Genomic DNA, 19,917 nt, shown 5'->3' on the forward strand with positions numbered 1-19,917 from the left:
CAATGGCCGAGGCAGACAGCAAGTACATTAAGACAGTCTGGGTGTATATCCACAATAGAGAAAATACGTAGAAGTGTTCTAGATCTTCATACCTACATTTGGGACTGTGGGAAGACGTGGATAGATGCTATCGAGGACGCTCAGCGGCACTGACCGTTTTGTGCGTAATGACGCACTGCTACCTGCCTCCAGGAGGAAAAGAAGGCCAGTAGAAGTGCTTCATTGCACACAAAGACAAAACTTTACTAAGAAGTATATTAGAAAAGTAACGTATTTTTCGCCCTAGGGGACGCTCCGGCATATATAACGCACCCAATTTTAAATTAGGAAAATCTAGAATACAATGTAAGGTATAGGTCACAGTGATCTTCAACCAGCGGACCTCCAGATGTTGCAAAACTACAACTCCCAGCATGCCCAGAGTTGTAGTTTTGCAACATCTGGAGGTCCACAGGTTGAAGACCACTGGTATAGGAGGTAATACTCATGTGTCCCCGCCACTCTGGACCAGTCACCGCTGCCCTGCATGTCGCCCTCCATCGCTGTCGCCGCCATCATGTCGCTACGCATGTCGCTCCTATTGGATGACGGGGCGGCGTGCGCGACAACGTGATGACTCCTGCTCCCGATGCAGCCGGGTTAGTGTCACTTTTGCCTCAGACGTGGCAGTCAGCTTTGATCGCCGCGTCTGAAGGGTTAATACAGGGCATCACCGCGATCGTTGATGTCCTGTATTAGCCGCGGGTCCCGGCCTTTGATGGCCGCAGGGACCGCCGCGATAGGTGTGCATTCGCCGTAAAAGCACACAAACTTCCCCCCCAATTTTGGGGAAGAAAAAGTGCGTCTTATACGTCGAAAAATACGGTAATTCTAATTGTCTAATCTATAACACATTTTTTTTTTATTACTGATGACCGGTACCATTTTAAATAATTTAGTTATATGGCTGCATGGAAGGGATTGGTCAAAAACCGTTTCTGGACATGAGATCCTTATTCTGATTATAAGTAATGGACCCAGCTGTCTGACCCCGGCTGATCACATAGGAGATGAGTATGTTGCCTTGGACAGACCCCTGGGTACATGTCTATATCTATAAATAGGCTGACCACATCTGGCTGCCAAACGTGTAAAACCACCTTTTATTTCATAACCACCAGTTCCAGGTCCAGTTATCCAATGGTGTCTGCAGCTCTTAGCATCAAATAGAGCTGACAGATGGGCCCGACTGATATGCCAACACAAAGCATTAAAGTATGGGTAAAACGTGATATGAATGAGCCCTAACTGGAGCATTTACAGATGAGTTAAGCCTGTGGTCACAGACAGTGCTAAACTTTGCAAATCATGGAGCACCAAGTGTCCAATGTGCATCCAGGAGAGGAGAGGTAGTTTCTGATTGGTGAGTACTCAGGCGTGATCCTTCCCAATTAAAAGTTTAGGCCCTTGTACCGTTCATGGTTTACTTTTATTAAGTAAATACTTCTAAATTCTGCTGGGTTTGTATTTCATGGAGACTTGACTGAATCACAATCACCAGCTGCAGGAATATCCACATCTAGCAATGTCTACAGCTGCCTTATATAGAGTCTGTCCTATGTGGATGGTGATTTCAATCCACTGAAGGTGAATTGTTCGTAAAAGTTCACAACGTAGGGAAGCAAGGATTAAGTACTGCATTCACTGGTCATGTTCAGAGTTCTTTATTCAGATTAAATCAGCAGGTACTAAGGACAGTAATGTAGGTGCACCTCCGTAGGAAGTATGGCATCTGTTTCATGTGTCAAGCACACTGCGTAGCACTAGAAACGGATACAATCCGTCCCACGGAGGAGCCCCTGGATTAATGAACTATGTACCTGCTGATTTTATTTGAATAAAGAAGTCTGAACATGACCGGTGAGTGCGGTACTTAAAGGGGTACTCTGGTGGAAAAAAAATGTTTTCATATCAACTGGCTCCAGGAAGTTAAAAAGATTTGAAAAGGACTTCTATTAATAAAATCTTATACCTTACAGTACTTATCGGCTGCTGTATACTCCACAGGAAGTTTTATTTATTTTCTTTCCAGTCTGACCACAGTTCTCTTTGCTGACACCTCTGTCCATGTCAGGAACTGTCCAGAGTAGAAGCAAATCCCCATAGCAAAACTATCCTGCTCTGGACAGTTCCTGACATGGACAGAGGTGTCAGCAGAGAGCACTGTGGTCAGACAGAAAATAATTTTAAAAAGAAAAGAGCTTCATCTGGAGCATACAGCAGCTGATAAGTACTGGAAGGATTAAGATTTTTTAATTGAAGTACCAATTTCTGGCACCAATTGATTCGGAAAAAAAAACTGCTTTAGACAGCTTATCCCCTATCCAAAGAATTAGGGAATATGATGTCTAAGGCTGGAATACCCCTTTAATCCTTGCTTCTGTACGTTGTGACATTGCATATGTTCTACTCCTGTCTGCCGAGCACAACCAGCGATCCGCTACAGGATCGTGTCCACCCTACCGCATGTTCTGTTTAAAGGGATAGTGTACCTACTTTTGAAGTGCCAGGCCTTTGCTCTCCATTGTGTAGTTCATGAAAATGAATCCTGTACATCCGGAATAGCTGCTGCGTGCTACACGTTCAGTATAAGCGTTGCTGAAGCGTAACTTCACCGTGCACTTAAGATGAAAAATCCAGATTCGCTGTTTATTTAGCCTAATGATGTTGCGCTCCATTACTTCCCCTTTTATCGCACCGGCCCCTATTTGCTCACATCAGAAAATCATTTGCAGTTTTCTAAAATATCACAGCCTATCAGGCCTCTCATCTTAAGTGCAGGGATCAGAATTATGCCAGATAAATAAATGTGTAATTCAACAGTTGTGCTGCCAAATATCTCCCTGTGCCTCATTTATCATACATTTCCTGGAAGTAATGGGCTTTAAGGGGAATCTGTCAACAAAACATGGCAGAAGCAGATTAAAGCTAGAAAAGTGGCTACTGTGTTCTGGGGATAGTTACTCACATTACGCTTCTTTATACAATATTGGTTTAAGTATGTAGACAGTGATGTTTTGCATAAGGTTTCATGCTTCAGATCTCTGGGCACATTACTTAAATGGGCACTGTCTGATATAAAAACTTCTGATATGTTGCAATTGCTTTTATTAAAAATAATTCAGTATTTCATACTGAAAAAGCCAGTCAAACAACTGCCTCCCTGCCTCCTAGGATACATACCAGCCTGGCTGTGTCCACTGGTCATCACCTACGTCATGGACCCACTTCATGATTGACAGGTCTGCAGATCTAAAGCGGCAGTGATCGGCTCCCTCACTGTCTGTGTTTACTTCACAGTCTCCTCATGTGAGGAGAAGGGGGGAGGGGCGGGAGTACATTGCTGCCTGTGAGCAGATGATGAAAGAAGCTGGTGAATGAAGATGGGGACTGAATGGAGGATTTTTTGTTTAAAAAGTAAGTGTCCCTGCATGTATATATGTGTGTGTGGATAAATACGTATGTGTGTAAATCGGTGTTGTCTAGGTATATGAATAAATGAAGTCAATGGGGGAGGTTTATCAAAATCTGTTGCCCATAGCAACCAATCAGATCGCTTCTTTCATTTTTCAGATGGCTTTCCAAAAATAAAAGAAGCAATATGGTTGCTATAGGCAACTCAGCAATTTTTCATCTGGACAGGTTTTGATAAATCTCCCCTAATGTGTGTGTGTGTGTGTGTCTGTCTACTAAAGGGGGACTACAACCATTTGCCTCCAGCATGACTACAACTCCCAGCATGCCTGCACAGCCAAATGATGCGTGGGCATGCTGGAAGTTGTAGTTTTGCAACAGTAGGAGGAACAGAGCCTTCAGCAACACTGCTGTAAATCTGAGTTTTACCAATCATATGCCTCCAGCTGTTGCAAAACTACAACTCAAAAGATGCGTGAGAATGCTGGGAGCTGTAAGCTGAAAAAGCTGTAAGCACACAGTGGGTGTGTATAGCATAAAAACAGAAAGGAAAGGGTTACAGATGCTCACTCCCCAGACCAGTGGGTGGGGGGGGGGGGGGGGGGGGTTATTGAGGAGAAGAAAGGGACCAGCCCCCCTGCTTCTGGTCTACAACATTAAAGGGGTATTCCAGGCAAAACCTTTTTTTGTATATATATATCAACTGGCTCCGGAAAGTTAAACAGATTTGTAAATTACTTCTATTAAAAAATCTTAATCCTTCCAATAGTTATTAGCTTCTGAAGTTTTCTGTCTAACTGCTCGATGATAATGTCACGTCCCAGGAGCTGTGCATGATGGTAGAATATCCCCATAGGAACTGCACAGCTCCCGGGACGCGAGTCATCAGAAAGCAGTTAGACAGAAAACAACAACTCAACTTCAGAAGCTAATAACTATTGGAAGGAATAAGATTTTTTAATAGAAGTAATTTACAAATCTGTTTAACTTTCCGGAGCCAGTTGATATATAAAAAAAAGTTTTGGCCTGGAATACCCCTTTAAGGTAATTTAGAAATAAAGCTAATTCTGAGAAATATAGGTCAAAGACACATAAATGACATGTACTTGATCAGGATGAGATACTGAGCAACCTATAACAGTTTGGTTTTTCTTTTTCCTTTTTTTTGGGTTATCTGACAGGTACGCTTTAAGAGGAGGAGGGGGGGAAAAGTAAAACTGGTCAGGCAGTGGTTCATCTCCAGTCAGCATTGTCGCAAGTGCATTTTGTCCTTTTGATAGGTATCCTATATAGAGCAAAACCGTACTAAACGTGTGCCTACGTTCCCCAAATTATGCTTGCAGCCATGTTTTGAGAACATTATTCAGCTTTATTTTTGTATTTTTATACAGTGACAAAGTATACTTCCTTGGCATCCTTTAACCCCTTAAGGACCAAGCCCATTATGACCTTAAGGACCAGGCCAATTTTATTTTTGCATTTTCGTTTTTTCCTCTTCGTTTTCTAAAAATCGTAACTCTTTTATATTTTCATCCACAGACCAGTATAAGGGCTTGTTTTTTTGCGCGACCAGTTGTCCTGCATAATGACATCACTCATTTTACCTTAAAATGTATGGTGCAAAAAAAAAAAAAAAAATACTATTTGTGTGGGGAAATTAAAAAGAAAACCACAATTTAGCAAATTTTGGAAGGTTTCGTCTTCACGGCGTACAATTTACAATAAAAATGTGTTCTTTATTTTGTAGGTCAGTATGATTAAAATGATACCCATGATTACATACTTTTATATTATTTTTGTGCTTAAAAAAATCGCAAACTTTTTAACCAAATTAGTATGTTTAAAATCATTTGACAACCTTTATCGTTTTAAATTTTTCGTATAAGTGGCGGTATTAGGGCTAATTTTTTGCGCCATGATCTGTACTTCTTATTGATACTACATTGGTGTATATAAACTTTTATTAATTTTTTTTATCAATTTTATTTTTAAAATAAAATGTGACACAAAAGCAGCAATTTAGCACTTTTTTTTTTTTTAACGTTCAGGCCGTTCACCGTACGGGGTCAATAACATTATATTTTAATAGTTCAGAAAATTACGCATGCAGCGATACCAAATATGTGTATTTATTATATTTTTTTACTCTTTATGGGGGTAAAATGGGGAAAAAAGGACATTTAAAATTTTCATTGGGGGAGGGGATTTTTCCCATTATTTTTCCTTTAAAAAAAAAAACTTTTTACACTTTAATAGTCCCTGTAGGGAACTAATTTATAGCAATCCTTTGATTGCTAATACTGTTCAGTGCTATGCATAGGGCATAGCACTGATCAGTGTTATCGGTCATCTTCTGCTCTAGTCTGCTCGATCTCAGACCAGAGCAGAAGACCCGTGGAAGGTGGTGGAGGCAGGTGAGGGGACCTCCATGCGCCTTTCTGGACGCAGCGTATTGATCACGGCATCTGAGGGGTTAATGGCAGACATCCGCGCAATCCCAGATGACAGCCATTACCGGCAGGTCCCTGGCTGCGATCAGCAGCCGGGAACGGCCGCGCATGATCTGAGCATCGATCCGATGCTCGCGGTCACGTACAGGACTTAAACATACGTCCTGGTGCGCTAAGTACCACAGCACCAGGACGTAAATTTACGTCCTTGGTCATTAAAGGGTTAAGGACGCAGCCGTATTTCCAAATCTGACCACTGTCACTTTAAGCATTAATAACTCTGGGGTGCTTTAACTTATGAACTTGATTCTGAGATAGTTTTTTCGTGACATATTCTACTTTCTTAGTGGTAAATTTTCTTCGATACTTGCATCATTTTTCTTGTAAGTAAAGTGGACATTTCAAATAAATTATATGTTGATTCACATATAAAATATGTCTAGTTTGTGTTAGCATCATAAAGTTGACATGTTTTTGCTTTTTGAAGACATTAGAGGGCTTTTTTGTTTAGCAGCAATTTTCGAATTTTTCATGAAAATTTCAAAATCTGAATTTTTCAGGGACCAGTTCAGTTTCAAAGTGAATTTGAGGGTCTTTGTTAGAAAAACCCTATAATGGACCTCATTATGAAAACTGCACACCTTAAAGTATTCAAAATGACGTTCAGAAAGTTTAACCCTTTAGGTGTTTCGCAGGAATAGCAGCAAAGTGGAGGAAAAAATGCAAAATATTAATTTTTTACACTAACATGTAATCATTTTTAAAAAGCATAATAGGTAAAAAATGTCCCCCCAAATTTGTAACCCTATTTCTCTCACGTAAGGAAATACCTTATATGTGGATGTAAAGTGTTCTGCGGGCGCATTCGAGGGCTCAGAAGGGAAGGTTTTGGAGAGCGGATTTTGCTGAAATGGTTTAATGGTTTTGGGGGGGTATGTCTCATTTAGGAAGCCCCCCATGGTGCCAGAACAGCAAAAAAAAAAAAAAAAACACACTAGAGGAGAATCCATCTCTGATGAAGGAAAGTGTTACTTTCCGATATGCGTTAGATGCTTTTTGGCTTTGCGCTTTCCCTGTAGTTGTGACGTCACTCGCAGCGCTAGGTCAAAGCACTCCGTAATCCACCAACAGTACAGCAACCGTTGAGACGCCACCGGCCGGGGCAGATCTCCCGGCTAATAGGCTGACTGGAACCACGGACTCCTGAAAACTACTGCAAGCACAAAAAGCAAGTACAACGGGACAAGCTCCATACTATCAAGGACACCGACTTACAGCTTTGCGGGATCTTTAAGCACAATATAAGGGACTAAGTAAGAAAGGAACAAGAGTGTTGATCGATTTTTTACTATAGCCGTGCATTCTGCATCCTATGAGGAGGATACAATTGCTCTACAGGATCTTATGACGGAGACAAGAACTTCCCTCTGGGTAGAGATTCTGAGTACACTCCCATTTAGGATTTTAGTAAGTGAGCCTCTATTATTACTTGTTATTTTTATTATTAGAGTGCCGATACACATTTATTTATATATTGTATACAGCTCAATTTTTGGTAGTTTTAGCTGAGATCCACCTGTTGTATCTAGGCAGCTTGTTCAGGATCTATTCAGCGCTGGTGTTGTCTTTTCATTTTGTTATCCACATGGCACACTATTTGGGAACCTACACCCCTCAAGGAATGCAATAAGGGGTACAGCGAGCCTTAACAACCCACAGGTGTTTTACGAATTTTCACTAAAGTTGGACATGAAAATGAAAATTTTTATTTTTTCACTAAAATGATGGTGTTACCCCAAATTTTTCCCTTTTTCAAGGGGTAATAGGAGAAAAAGCCCCCCAAAATTTGTAACCCCATTTCTTCTGAGTATGGAAATACGCCATATGTGGACGTAAAGTGCTCTGCGGGAAGACGAGAAGGAGCACCATTGGGCTTTTGGAGAGAGAATTTGGTTGGAATAGAAGTCGGGGGCCATGTGCATTTACAAAGTCCCCGTGCTGCCAGGACAGTGGACCCCCCCATGTAACCCCAGTTTGGAAACTGCACCCCTTGCGGAATGTAATAAGGGGTACAGTGAGCAGTTACACCCCACAGGTGTCTGACAGATCCTTGGAACAGTGGACCATGCAAATTAAAAATGACATTTTTCCTATTTACGGACCACTGTTCCAAAAATTTGTCAGACACCTGTGGGGTGTAAATGCTCACTGTACCCCTTATTACATTCTGTGAGGGGTATAGTTTCTAAAATGGGGTCGCATGTGGTGGGATCCATTGTTCTGGCACTATGGGGGCTTTGTAAACGCACATGGCCTATAATTCCAGCCATATTCTCTCTCCAAAAGCCCGATGGCGCTCCTTCTCTTCTGAGCATTGTAATTCACACGTAGAGCACTTTACATCCACATATGGGGTATTTCCATACACAAAAAAAATGGTGTTAACATTTTTTTTTTTTTTCTCCTATTACCCCTTGTGAAAATAAAAACTTTGGGGTAACACCAGCATTTTAGCGAGAAAAAAAAAATCAGATTTTACATTTTCACGTCCAACTTTAACGAAAATTTGTCAAACACCTGTGGGATGTTAAGGCTCACTATACCCCTTGTTACGTTCCGTGAGGGGTGAAGTTTCCAAAATGGGGTAACATGTGGGTGATTTTTTTTGCGCCATCCACTGTCCCCCCACCACCCCTCTCTCCTGTACCCCATATGTGAGTAGGTCTGAATAAAGAAGACTTACAAGCCGATGTGGTGAGTGCCGATATTTTCTTTCTTCTTATGGATGATATCTGAATACTGCTTACATATCTGAGCACCACCTACGGCATACAGCTACACCAGTATCCATCTGCCAACACAGATTCCAGGACACCCAAGCAGTGCTGCACCATCTCCTTTGTGAACTGTTTTTTTTTTTGCGTTTATGTCAGAACTGCTGTATCAGCCACCCCGGTGCAAATCACCAAATTAGACCTCAAATGTATATGGCACGCTCTCATTTCTGAGGCATGTTGTGCGCCCACAGAGCACTTTACACCCACATATGGGGTATTTCCGTACTCAGGAGAAATTGCGTTGCAAATTTTGGGGGTGTTTTTTCCTTTTACCTCTTGTAAAAATGAGCATATTAGTGTTACATTTTTTTTTTTTTTTTTTTACACTAACATGCCGGTGCAGACCCCAACTTTACCTTTTCATACAGGGTAAAAGGAGAAAAAGGCCCCTAAAATGTGTTAGGCAAATTTCTCCTGAGTACTGAAATACCCCATATGTGGCCCTAAACTGTTGCCTTGAAATACAACAGGGCTCTGAAGTGAGAGAGCCATGCACATTTGAGGCCTAAATTAGGGATTTGCATAGTGTTCCCCAAACAGGGTGCCTCCATCTGTTGCAAAACATCCAGCATGCCTGAATAGTCAATGGCTGTCCAGCAATACTGGGAGTTATTTTGCAACAGCTGGAGGCTCCTTTTTGGAAACACTGCCGTATGAGACGTTTTTAATTTTTATTGAGGGGGGTGCAGTGTAAGTGTGTGTATATGTAGTGTTTCACCCTTTATTTTGTGTAGTGTAGTGTTTATAGGGTACATTCACATGGACGGGGGTGTACAGCGAGTTTCCTGCTGGCAGTTTGAGCTGCGGCAGAAAATTTGCTGCAGCTCAAACTTAAAGCGGGAAACTCGCTGTGAACCCCCGCTCGTGTGAATGTACCCTGTGCATTCACATGGGCGGGGGCTAACCTTCATCTGTTGCAAAACTACAACTCTCAGTATGCACTGACAGACCGTGCTATCAGCAGTCATCCTGTTCCGATCACCGTGTCCGGAGATGCAGTGATCAAGGAACGCAGCGCCGTAAATGTACAGTGCTGTGCGCGAAGTGGCACTTTGCAGCTCCGTACATTTACGGTGCTTGTCGTTAAGGGGACACTGAAAGCATATGGCTTATTTAGCGAAAGCATATATGTGGCTGCAACCTCTTCATTGTTTACCAGGTACAACGCCGTACATTTTTCAGTGGCTGTTGCTGGCATTTCAACTTATTCCCATCTAAGTGAATAGGGCTTGTCTACCTGTTTGTAGCAATGCCTAGTAAACAATAAACAGAGCCAGTCTGTGTGGGAGCCAGCAATGGGACCGGACATTGATGGTCTGTCCTAAGGATAGCCCTTTAATATTAGCCATGTTAAACCCAAACTGTCCAGCCCATATTAAATTTTTTTTTTCTAGCCGAGGACCGTGCTCTCTAATCACCCAAAGTGCAAGAAAAAGTGCACAAAGGATGCGATCTATCGCAAGCCCTTCTCAGACAGGAGAGAGGCCCCCCAGCAAACCTTACCCTTCACCTCCAGACCAAAAGTTACCTGCGAGGTTCCAGGTTCGAGGTTCCAGGTTCAATGTCCCTTTTCTCTGAAGCTACTAAGGGACCACAAATTCTCCCGGCATCCCCCTTGGTGTTAGCCAAGGTATCTGCCTGCAGAGCCGTAAACGGTCGGTACCCGGCCCATGCAGGAGTACCCAGGGTTTTTGCAGGGAGTTGAGGAACCTGATGGCCACACACACCTCCCCTAGACCGCTAGGAGGGACACTTAGAAGGGCTACCACATCCTAACAATCCTGTGAACACACAACACGCCAAAGTGACACAGTGACAAAAATAAATAAGTGAATGTGTGCAGATATACTGCCCTGACATCCGGCCGGATCTATAAAGGTGAAGAGATCCTGGTGCCCGTGCTTCCACTCAGTGAGCCAGTACTCCCAGTGAGTTTTGGCACCTCAGGGTCACCACTCCCCGAGGCACTAAAGTACCTCGGCTCTAGACCCTCTCAGCCTCATGGCGAGACCAGGAGAAAACAGGTCACACCGGGGCAGCCGTCAAGTTGATTCCTCAGAACCAGCCCCGGCACGCCTCGGTGCACCTGTCCACTCCATGCAGCACCCATCCCCACCAGCTCCACACCAACGTGAAACTGATAAGAATAGATACTACACTTGATCTTAGCCAAAAGGCCAAGAGGCCCATATTAATATAAAAGGTGCCGTGATAAGCTGATCACTGAGAAAATTGACTAACCAGTCTTAAAGGGGTTATCCAGGCAAAGACATCTTAGTCCATAACCAAAGGATACCTTGGTCTGTTTATTGCTAGCATTTAATAAAACCTACTGGTTTATAACTTCAGTGACCTGCTTAGAAAACGCTGTGTAATGTGTTCCTTTATACAGTACATTTCAGAAATTAACGTGATGGAATTTTGCAGGGTTTAACTCTTGGGAGACAATTTTATTATATAAAGACCAGTACCAGATATTTTTTCTTGTCCCAAGTAGGTAAAGTCATTTTAAAATTTTAATTATATGAAAACATTAGATTGCAGGTTAGCATACCATGATGCTTGTGTCCCTACTGACTGTTGAGTTCCCTGCAATCTCCTGGATGCAACTCTGGGCTTTATGCTGCATTTTTAGTTGCTCCCCGCCTAGATATATAGTATCACAATGCGCTTTTCGGGTCCAGGGCTATGCTTCTATTATTTTGTGTTGCACTGACCACACCTTTCATTGGGGCCTTTAAACGTAATTACATTTGCACACAGCAACAATGAACTGTGAACAATGAACTGTGAATCTAGCCTTAGGAGATAGAGGGAGTTCCCAAGAGAGGGACTCCCCTTTGTTTCCTACACATAATACACATCCATTTCCTCTTGTCCATTGTGAGTACCTGTCTGGCCAAAGTTGGGTAAAATGTCAATCCACATTCATGTTTTGGTGCCAAGATAAAGCATATGATGTTTGATATCATTGAGTAACCAGATTACAGCTCTTATTTTCACCCGCACCATTGAGTTTTATATGAAGTATAAAAGACATAGACAAAGCAGGAATCAGGTATGAGTAAAAATCTTTTATGTAACATATTTTATCGCTGCTCCTCTCTTGAGCAAGCTAAATTTTAACAAGGTATCTATATACAAAATAAATGCACATTATGTGCAGATTTCTTTACCATTTCCCTGCATGTCGCAGTTTTAATAATTCAAATAGCTTATAAATAAATAAAATAAGAATAAACTCTAAAAGCATTCCTTCAGGTGGAGGTTTTGACAGCCCATTGGTTACATTCCATACAGTTTATGATAACAGATTTCACTTCACCCCTTTTCAGTGCGTGGCAGGTCAACCAGGGTAGAGTAGAAAGGGGTAAGCTGTAGAAAATGGGGGGCTTCAGTGTGCTTTAGCAGTAGTTTGGAGGGGAGACGTTTCATGCATAAAAGATCAGCTCTGGAATTTGCCCTCCTTGTACACCAGTTCCATTGGTACTGTCCGATGAGCACTGGAACTGGAAAGTCACTTTTCCACACTGCACTTCTGTCATGCCTTCTTGCCCAAAGTAACTGAGCTCATTGCCATCCAGGATGGCACTAACAGTGTAAAATGTGTCCTGCTCCACCTGCACAGGGTGCTCAAACCACACCGAAAAAGTGTTACTAGATCCATCAGAGACAAATTTAGTCAGATTTTGAGCAAGGACCAGCCCTTGCCTTTTGAGTTCGATTTTGACACTGTATTCTGCTTTGCCACAGCTTGATCCATAAAGCCCAAGTCCTGCTATAAATATCCTTTTGTCTACTGCAAACTGGATGCTGTCACAACGTCCCCTGTATCTCCACTGGTTACTGCGGTAGGCCGAAGACTGGAATCTGTGGCATTTCTGAGGTGCTAGACCCTTCCTTTTTACAAGAGGAAACTCTAGCTGGGGTTTATTAGCAGCCGTGTACCACAAGAATATACTGCGTGTCTCCTCCAAGGTTAAAATGTCCGACTGGGCAGCCCCATTGGCAAATTCCTCTAAAGTCATGGTTGGAATCCGTACCAAGTACAATGCTTTTCCCAGTACATTCCTTTTGTTTGTAGGTGTCACTGACAGGCCCTGCCGCTTGCACTCGGCCTCCGCCCAATTCAAAACGGCTTCAAAAACAACGTCTTCTTTAGTGTTAAGAGTCTCCCGTGTCACAATAATCTCAAGGGTTGGTAGATCGATTTCACAGAAGCCTTCTGACTTCAGTGCCAGTTCAGCTTGTGCATCAATCACTTCCCAGCAACGCAAAGTCAGATCTGGCTCCTCGAAGAGACGGCTTTGAGAAAGTAAGACACATGCATTTTTGGCCTCTAAGCTAGTCTCAAGAAAGTTTACACAGGCCTTGGCCAGCGCGGGTACAATGTACTTCTTGGCAGCGTAGAGCGTTGCAAGCACTGTATCTGCTTCCAGGTCAATCTCGTCGCTGTACAAGTATCTAAGGAAAAAAAGCAAAATTAAGACTTGTATAAAAGACTGGAACATCATTCAAAAGTTCCCCCACTCTTTAGCTAAAGTTGCAGTTAATTTATTTCTGTTACTTCCTGAAACGACTCTTAGAAACAAGTTTTATTCCTCATATAATAAGGAGCCAAAGCTCTTGTGGTGTTAGAGAACATCTGTTTTACCAACCAGTCTAAGAGCGAGCCATTAATGCCAGTCACAATATGCATATTTTATAAGCTTTTATGTTCACTGCAGTATTTCTGGAATGACCACACTTACTTTAAAAGGATTAAAAAAGCAGCAGGTTCCACATCTGGGATATGGATTTCAGATTTGACCTCTGCTAAATCTCCATAAAACATGGCGTAAAACACAGAGCTCCCAACAGCCAAAATATACTGTAATAAAAGAAAAAGAAAGTTAAATAGTTTTAATGTTGCAGATCATAAAAATCTACCATTTTAAAAAAACTAAAATTTGGGGGGTTGGACGTACCTTGTGAGCAGGGACTTTCTTGGACGCCCCGATGGGCCCCACAATAAAGTGCACATCAGCCATTAGCTCGTTGTTGAACATCAGTGCATTCCTAAAGGGAGAAGACGTATACATTTTAGCTGGAAGAATTCGACAAGAATATGCTAGTCTAAATCCAACTACAAAGGCTGACGTGCGTGGGTCTAATTGAAGTGGCCTTCCCTTTAAATGTAAATGACGGGATGAAAGAGATGACACATCCTTTTCATAGGCGTACAAGAAAGGTCTGCTAATTTTAATCAGGCTTTTCTAGCCGCGTACACTTCACCCCTTGTCTGATTTCGCTGCAGCCTGTTTGTCTCTTGCCATTGTCATTCCAGTGTTATATGGGTTAAGCGTGGTAATCTGAGGGATTTTCCCAAAGATTCATAGAAATTCTCACTGGCTTTACTTAAGATTACTAGAAATAAAATCCAAAATGACATGGCTTTGTCTGGAAAGCATATTTTTAATGCAGTGCTCATCTAGAGGGGCAAGTGAACCAGTAGCACTACAAAAGTAATGCTATAATCTAATTTCTCTGCAAAAAAATTAAAATAAAAAACGTATCCAAAAGACTTGTAAGCAAAGCCTGCCCTATAATATCTATTACTGCATGTCGTGCAAGAGGATGGAAAGCGAAGACCCTGAAAATGCCAAAATTTGCTTACAGTAATTTAATGCCATACATAAAAGGAAATCGAAGAGTGCATTTAATGACTTAGTTCTATGAACGAAATGTACCAGAAGACCCCCTGCTATATTCTCATGCAAATGTGACATTGTGGTCGAAAAAAAATTAATAAAAGGTACTTAAAATCAATGGTCATGCATCAATCCTCTATGATGACTATTTGGTCTTTACGCTTGTCAAGACATCGGCAAGAAAATCTGTCTCCTTTAATTTTCTATGTAAGGAGAGGGGTAGCTATGCGTGCCATGGTATTGCAGAAAGAGGCTCTACTTGCGTGATCTGACCCAGTGCTGTTCTGGTTGGTCCTGACAGCTCTGCAGTAAGGAATCCCCTATCTATATTACAATGGTTAAACCATGTCCTGTTCCTGCTGATGCTCCTTGCAGATTAGCAATGGCTCAGTGCATGAGCTGCCTGCTAAGTCAGTGCAGCGTCGGTGGGGGATGCCTGTCAGCTTAATACGTGCTGGACCCGCATATGGCGATAACAGAGCAACGGTTTTTAGATTGTGTTGGGGTATTCGCATTGACTAGAGATTAGGTTTATTGTTTCTGTTGCCCATCTGAGTTGTCTATTAACATACAGGCTTGGAGTAAGCTTTCTAACCTGCTTAGTCCCATAATTTGGCATTGGATCAATGTATTCAAGTGGTGGTCTGACCTTAGCTTTGAGTAGCTGTATAAACAATACATATATACGTCTATGTAATCTATATTGCCCCAATGATATTGACCTCAGGTTGTTTCTGTACCCCTATTAAGACTATCAGGAATAAGTTATGTGGCTGCAGTTTACTTGTGTTATTATGTTTTCAGTGTCAGTATGTGTTGCTCCTGTGACTGCAGTATATGATTGCAGTGCTAGGAGTGTGTACCATAGTGTTGGTATGCCCACCTATAATACCCAAGCGTTAGGGTTCAAATCTTAGTATTGTGTCTCAAGGATAATCTAGACCTGTAGTTGTTCTTTCCATATGTTGCACATTCTGTTTGGAGGCAGCAGCCTTCTGCTGGCAGTTTTAGTATTTGATACTATTTAAGTTTCTATACCGGTATTCTATGAATGCCCCTCAAAAAGTTATGGTGCCCTTGTGCATGCAGAGATGAGTGCACATACATTGCTATAAGACCCTCTATGATTCTACTCAGGCTTCGAGGCCAGCTGTAGGGGGCGCTGTGCTCACCTCTCCCTCAGGGTCGGGTGGAAGGACTGCCAGTTGGTACTCTCGATGTTGTTGTTGTTCAGGTTCTGTAGTTGCGGCGGCGGCGGTGCACTCTGCTGGATGTGGAGGGCGTTTTTCTTGGCGGTGACCGCAGCTGCGTTATTACTGTTGGCGATATTCGTGTTTGCACTAGCAGGGTAAAGCTCTGCAGCCATCTTCCTCTTGAGAGCCAGAGGCACTATCTCATAGCATGCTTGCACCTTGCTGTTAGCTCGGGCGCTCTTTTTAGACTTCTTTAAGGTCTCTGGAAGCAGAAGAAAGAAAGTCAAACACTTCATGATCCTGCCATTCAGGCAGCCTGGGTCTAGTGGCATGGGCAAGGGGGAAAAACTAGCGACAGCTCCTCTTTTGTGAGCATCGGTCACAAACGCTGTGGTTAACTTCCAAAGTCACCAGGATTAATTCGTCCATAAGCAAAAGAAAGGAGATAATAAAACAAAGCACCATGCAGTTATGTAATCGACCTCTGTGACGTGTACGCCAATACAATCCAGGGATAGCAATCACAAGTTGTGGCACCCATAGGGGAAGGTAAACAAAATGCCCGGTTACCAGCTGCTCCAGCGGTCTTTCATAGATCCAGGGATCCTTTTAGGTATAGCAGGCAGAAGTTTCTTGCAAGAGCTCTGTTCCTCTGCAGTAGTCGGCTTGCAGGCTATTCATTATATTGATGGTCAGGTTGCCAGTGTGGGTGCACCAGCTGCCAGTTGTGCTGCTTTTGTGTATGCTGGCATATGCATAGCACAGGGAATAGGAGACAAGAATAGAGAAAGGCGCCTACTCCCCCCTCTCTCCCATGTGTGCTGCAGGCTCTACATGTAGAAGTGGAAAGAACTGGGCAAGGCTTGAGCTCAAATAGCAAGCTGGGGCTGCTTACGTCATGACCCCAGGAGCCAATCACAGGGCACAGTGCTTGCCATTCACAGCAGCAGCAGTCTTTGCACCAACAAGCCCCTGTGTGTGCAGCTTAGCCTGGGAGAGAGGTGGGAGGACTCTCTAACCCCCCCCCCCCCCCCCCCCTCCTTCCTTCATCAGACAATATGTCATTCTTCTGTACTCCCACCCAAAGCCCCTGATCATCAATCCAAGTGCAAAGGATAAACCCATAAAAAAAAGGGGATGCACTTTAATGCATGGACAAAGATCAGGTCAGAGCAGATTAGCAGCCCATACTGAGGTGATGCCCACTGCCCACCAGGGAAAGTTCTAATAAAAGTGAATGCAATTGCAATCTGGGCACAATGCATATTGCTTGCAAGAAAACATTCTAAAAAAAAGAATGCACTTCTTATATGCACTGAATCTATGAAGGCAGGACAGAGCCCTGTACACTTAATGCACAATGAGAACCAGAGAAAGGGATAACCCTATGCATGCTGGTCAGGAAGGATCTTGCAGACAAGCACAGGGAAGACCCCCCGAGGAGTGCATTGTATTACATTCTTATTGTCTGGGGCAGTGTTTCCAGACCAGGGTGCCTCCAGATGTTACAAAACTACAACTCCCAGCATGCCCAGGCAGCCTTTCCAGTGTTTCCCAACCAGGGTGCCTCCAGATGTTGCAAAACTACAACTCCCAGCATGCCCAGGCAGCCTTTCCAGTGTTTTCGAACCAGGGTGCCTCCAGATGTTGCAAAACTACAACTCCCAGCATGCCCACGCAACCTTTCCTGTGTTTCCCAACCAGGGTGCCTCCAGATGTTACAAAACTACAACTCCCAGCATACACAGGCAGCCTTTCCAGTGTTTCCCAACCAGGGTGCCTCCAAATGTTGCAAAACTACATCTCCCAGCATGCCTGGACAGCCTTTCCAGTGTTTCCCAACCAGGGTGCCTCCAGATGTTACAAAACTACAACTCCCAGCATACACAGGCAGCCTTTCCAGTGTTTCCCAACCAGGGTACCTCCAGATGTTACAAAACTACAACTCCCAGCATGCCCGGACAGCCTTTGGCTGTCCGGGCATGCTGGGAGTTGTAGTTTTGCAACACCTGGAGGCACCCTGGTTGGGAAACACTGGTCTGGGGGGGGGGGGGGGGGGTGCAGGACTGAGTTGCTAGTGCAGAAGGATCAGCATAGAAAGATCAAGCAAAGTGAAGCAAGAGAAAACATAAGACATGTTACAATGTAAATGCAGGGATTAAAGTTTGCTTTGATACATTGTAGCAAGTTTGGAAGCTGTAAATACATAGAGCAGGTTTACTCCCTCCCCTTCCCTATAAAAACACATCTGGCACCGATGGGAGAAGCAATCAATTGTCTGCAAATCCCAGGGCTGTTTAGACTGTCTATAGGGGGTGCCAGCCTGCAGCACTACACAGACCGTGCCCACATCTCTCAGGGTACCTCTGTAGAGCTAGGAGCTGTTCTCTTCGTCCACACTCCCAGCCAGGAAAGTTTGCAGAGCAGGATTGTCCATGGAGTACGGAGCCATGATTATGGAGATGGCAGGAAGACTGAGAGGGGCGGGCTCCAGGCAGCAGCTCTGCCTCCTCTGTGCACACATCTGGGATGGACCATGCCACTGTTGGCCAGTAGAGGGCGCCTGTACAAAGTCAATATCCAGCAGAAGTAAAATCTAGAGCAAACGTTGTAAAGCAGTGCTCCCCAAACCTGTGGTTTTCCAGCTGTTGCAAAAGTATAACTCCTATCATGCCCCAACAGCTTTTGTTTACCAAATTCAAGATCTGGAGAAAATAATTTACACCAGTGTTTCCCAATCTGTGCTTCACCAGCTATTGCAAAGCTACAACTCCCATTGTGCCCTTGTTGCCTTCGTGTAGCTTATTTCGAGATCCAGAGCAAATTGTTTAGCGCAGTCTTTCTAGCTGTTGCAAAACTATAACTCCTATCATGCCCTGACGGCTTTCATCCAGCACATACATGATATAGAGAAGTGGTCTTCAACCAACGGACCTCCAGATGTTGCAAAACTACAACTCCCAGCATGCCCGGACAGCCATCGGCTGTCCGGGCATGCTGGGAGTTGTAGTTTTGAAACATCTGGAGGTCCGCAGGTTGAAGACCACTGATATAGAGCAAAAACTTTGGAGCAGCATTTTCCCAACCTTAGTCTTAGTCCAGTGTTTCCCAACCAGGGTACCTCCAGGTGTTGCAAAACTACAACTCCCATCGTGCCTTGGCGGCCTTTGGCTTTAACAGACTAAGACAGTGTTTCCCAACCAGGGAGCCTCCAGGTGTTGCAAAACTACAAAGTCCAGCATGCCTGGACAGCCAAATACTGTCCAGACATGCTGGGAGTTGTAGTTTTGCAACATCTGGAGGCACCCTGGTTTGGAAACCCTGTCTTAGTCTGTTAAAGCCAAAGGCCGCCAAGGCACGATGGGAGTTGTAGTTTTGTAACAGCTAGAAAGCCACAGGCGGGGAAACACTGGTTTAGAGTATAATAGTTTTATTTTCTGTTTTATTTTGTGTTATTTTGCCTTTTTAATTGTATTTATTTACTTAGTTATTCATTCAACTTTAGAGAATAAACATTATCAATAAATAAGTCAATGTTGTTTCCTCCCAGGGTCTGTTTTTGAGTAAGGGTGCATTCACACCACGTTTTTGCAATACAGTTCCCGTATCAGGTTTTTGATGAAAAACTGATTCCTCACAACCGGACTAAACTGTATCAAAACATGTGTACAAGTTTTAAAGGAAAACTGTCACTTGTTTTCTCCCGCACTATCCACAGGTACTGGTGGATAGTGCGGGAGACGCTGATTAAAACGAGCCCTACCATGTCCGGATCTGCGCTGCCGTTCTCCCGCAATTGTAGTTTTATTATCTGTTGAAATCTTCCTGTAACTGGCACGGGTGGGGCTTCGGCACTTAACTGGCACTGACGTCAGCGCCACTTTTGAATATTCATCCCCCCTCCCCCCAATTAGGAGCGGCAAAGAGAGGGAGAGCTGGAGGGAGGGGGGATGAATATTCATAAGCGGCGTTGACGTCAGTGCCAGTTAAGCACCGAAGCCCCGCCCGTGCCAGTTACAGGAAGTTTTCAACAGATAATAAAACTACAATTGCGGGAGAACGGCGGCACAGATCCGGGCAAGGTAGGGCTCATTTTAATCAGCGTCTCCCGCACTACCCACCAGTACCTGTGGATAGTGTGGGAGAAAACAAGTGACAGTTTTCCTTTTAACCCGTATACAGTTTTAAAAATGATGTCCGGTTGCATCCGTTTTTTAAGAAAAAACATATACGTTTTTAACTTTTCACTCCATTATGAATAAAGTTTCACTTGCAAAGTCAAAAACCGTATGGA

At 43.5% G+C, this 19,917-nt stretch overlaps 2 protein-coding genes and 1 pseudogene across 5 annotated transcripts in view; 1 reads left to right on the top strand and 2 right to left on the bottom strand.

The window, feature by feature from the left end:
- BRF1 (BRF1 RNA polymerase III transcription initiation factor subunit) overlaps positions 1 to 19,917 on the top strand; it is a 379,514-nt gene that overhangs the window by 159,369 nt on the left and 200,228 nt on the right. The gene's annotated exons all lie outside the window — the stretch shown is intronic.
- Positions 10,760 to 10,929, bottom strand: LOC130296109 (U2 spliceosomal RNA; annotated as a pseudogene).
- On the bottom strand, positions 11,795 to 18,109 carry BTBD6 (BTB domain containing 6). Of its 3 annotated transcripts, none has more exons than XM_056544932.1 (5): positions 17,988 to 18,109; positions 15,603 to 15,885; positions 13,708 to 13,798; positions 13,492 to 13,610; positions 11,795 to 13,204 (listed from the first exon to the last, which is right to left on the bottom strand). In XM_056544932.1, the coding sequence occupies exons 2-5, from the start codon at positions 15,794 to 15,796 to the stop codon at positions 12,172 to 12,174; spliced, it is 1,437 nt and encodes a 478-aa protein (XP_056400907.1). In that variant the 5' UTR covers positions 15,797 to 15,885; positions 17,988 to 18,109; the 3' UTR covers positions 11,795 to 12,171. The 3 variants fall into 3 exon arrangements, with proteins under 3 accessions (XP_056400907.1, XP_056400906.1, XP_056400905.1); XM_056544931.1 differs by lacking the exon at positions 17,988 to 18,109 and adding an exon at positions 16,194 to 16,569; XM_056544930.1 differs by lacking the exon at positions 17,988 to 18,109 and having other exon boundaries at positions 15,603 to 16,569.

Source organism: Hyla sarda, chromosome 11, assembly GCF_029499605.1.
Source record: "Hyla sarda isolate aHylSar1 chromosome 11, aHylSar1.hap1, whole genome shotgun sequence".
Lineage (NCBI taxonomy): Eukaryota > Metazoa > Chordata > Amphibia > Anura > Hylidae > Hyla > Hyla sarda.

Excerpts from the sequence above, each read along its gene's own strand:
- BTBD6 (XM_056544930.1), bottom strand. The coding sequence starts at position 15,955 with ATGCCACTAGACCCAGGCTGCCTGAATGGCAGGATCATGAAGTGTTTG. Across the intron at positions 13,799-15,602 it reads CACCCGACCCTGAGGGAGAG|GAATGCACTGATGTTCAACA; the intron begins GTGAGCACAGCG and ends TTCTCCCTTTAG. Across the intron at positions 13,611-13,707 it reads AGAAAGTCCCTGCTCACAAG|TATATTTTGGCTGTTGGGAG; the intron begins GTACGTCCAACC and ends CTTTTATTACAG.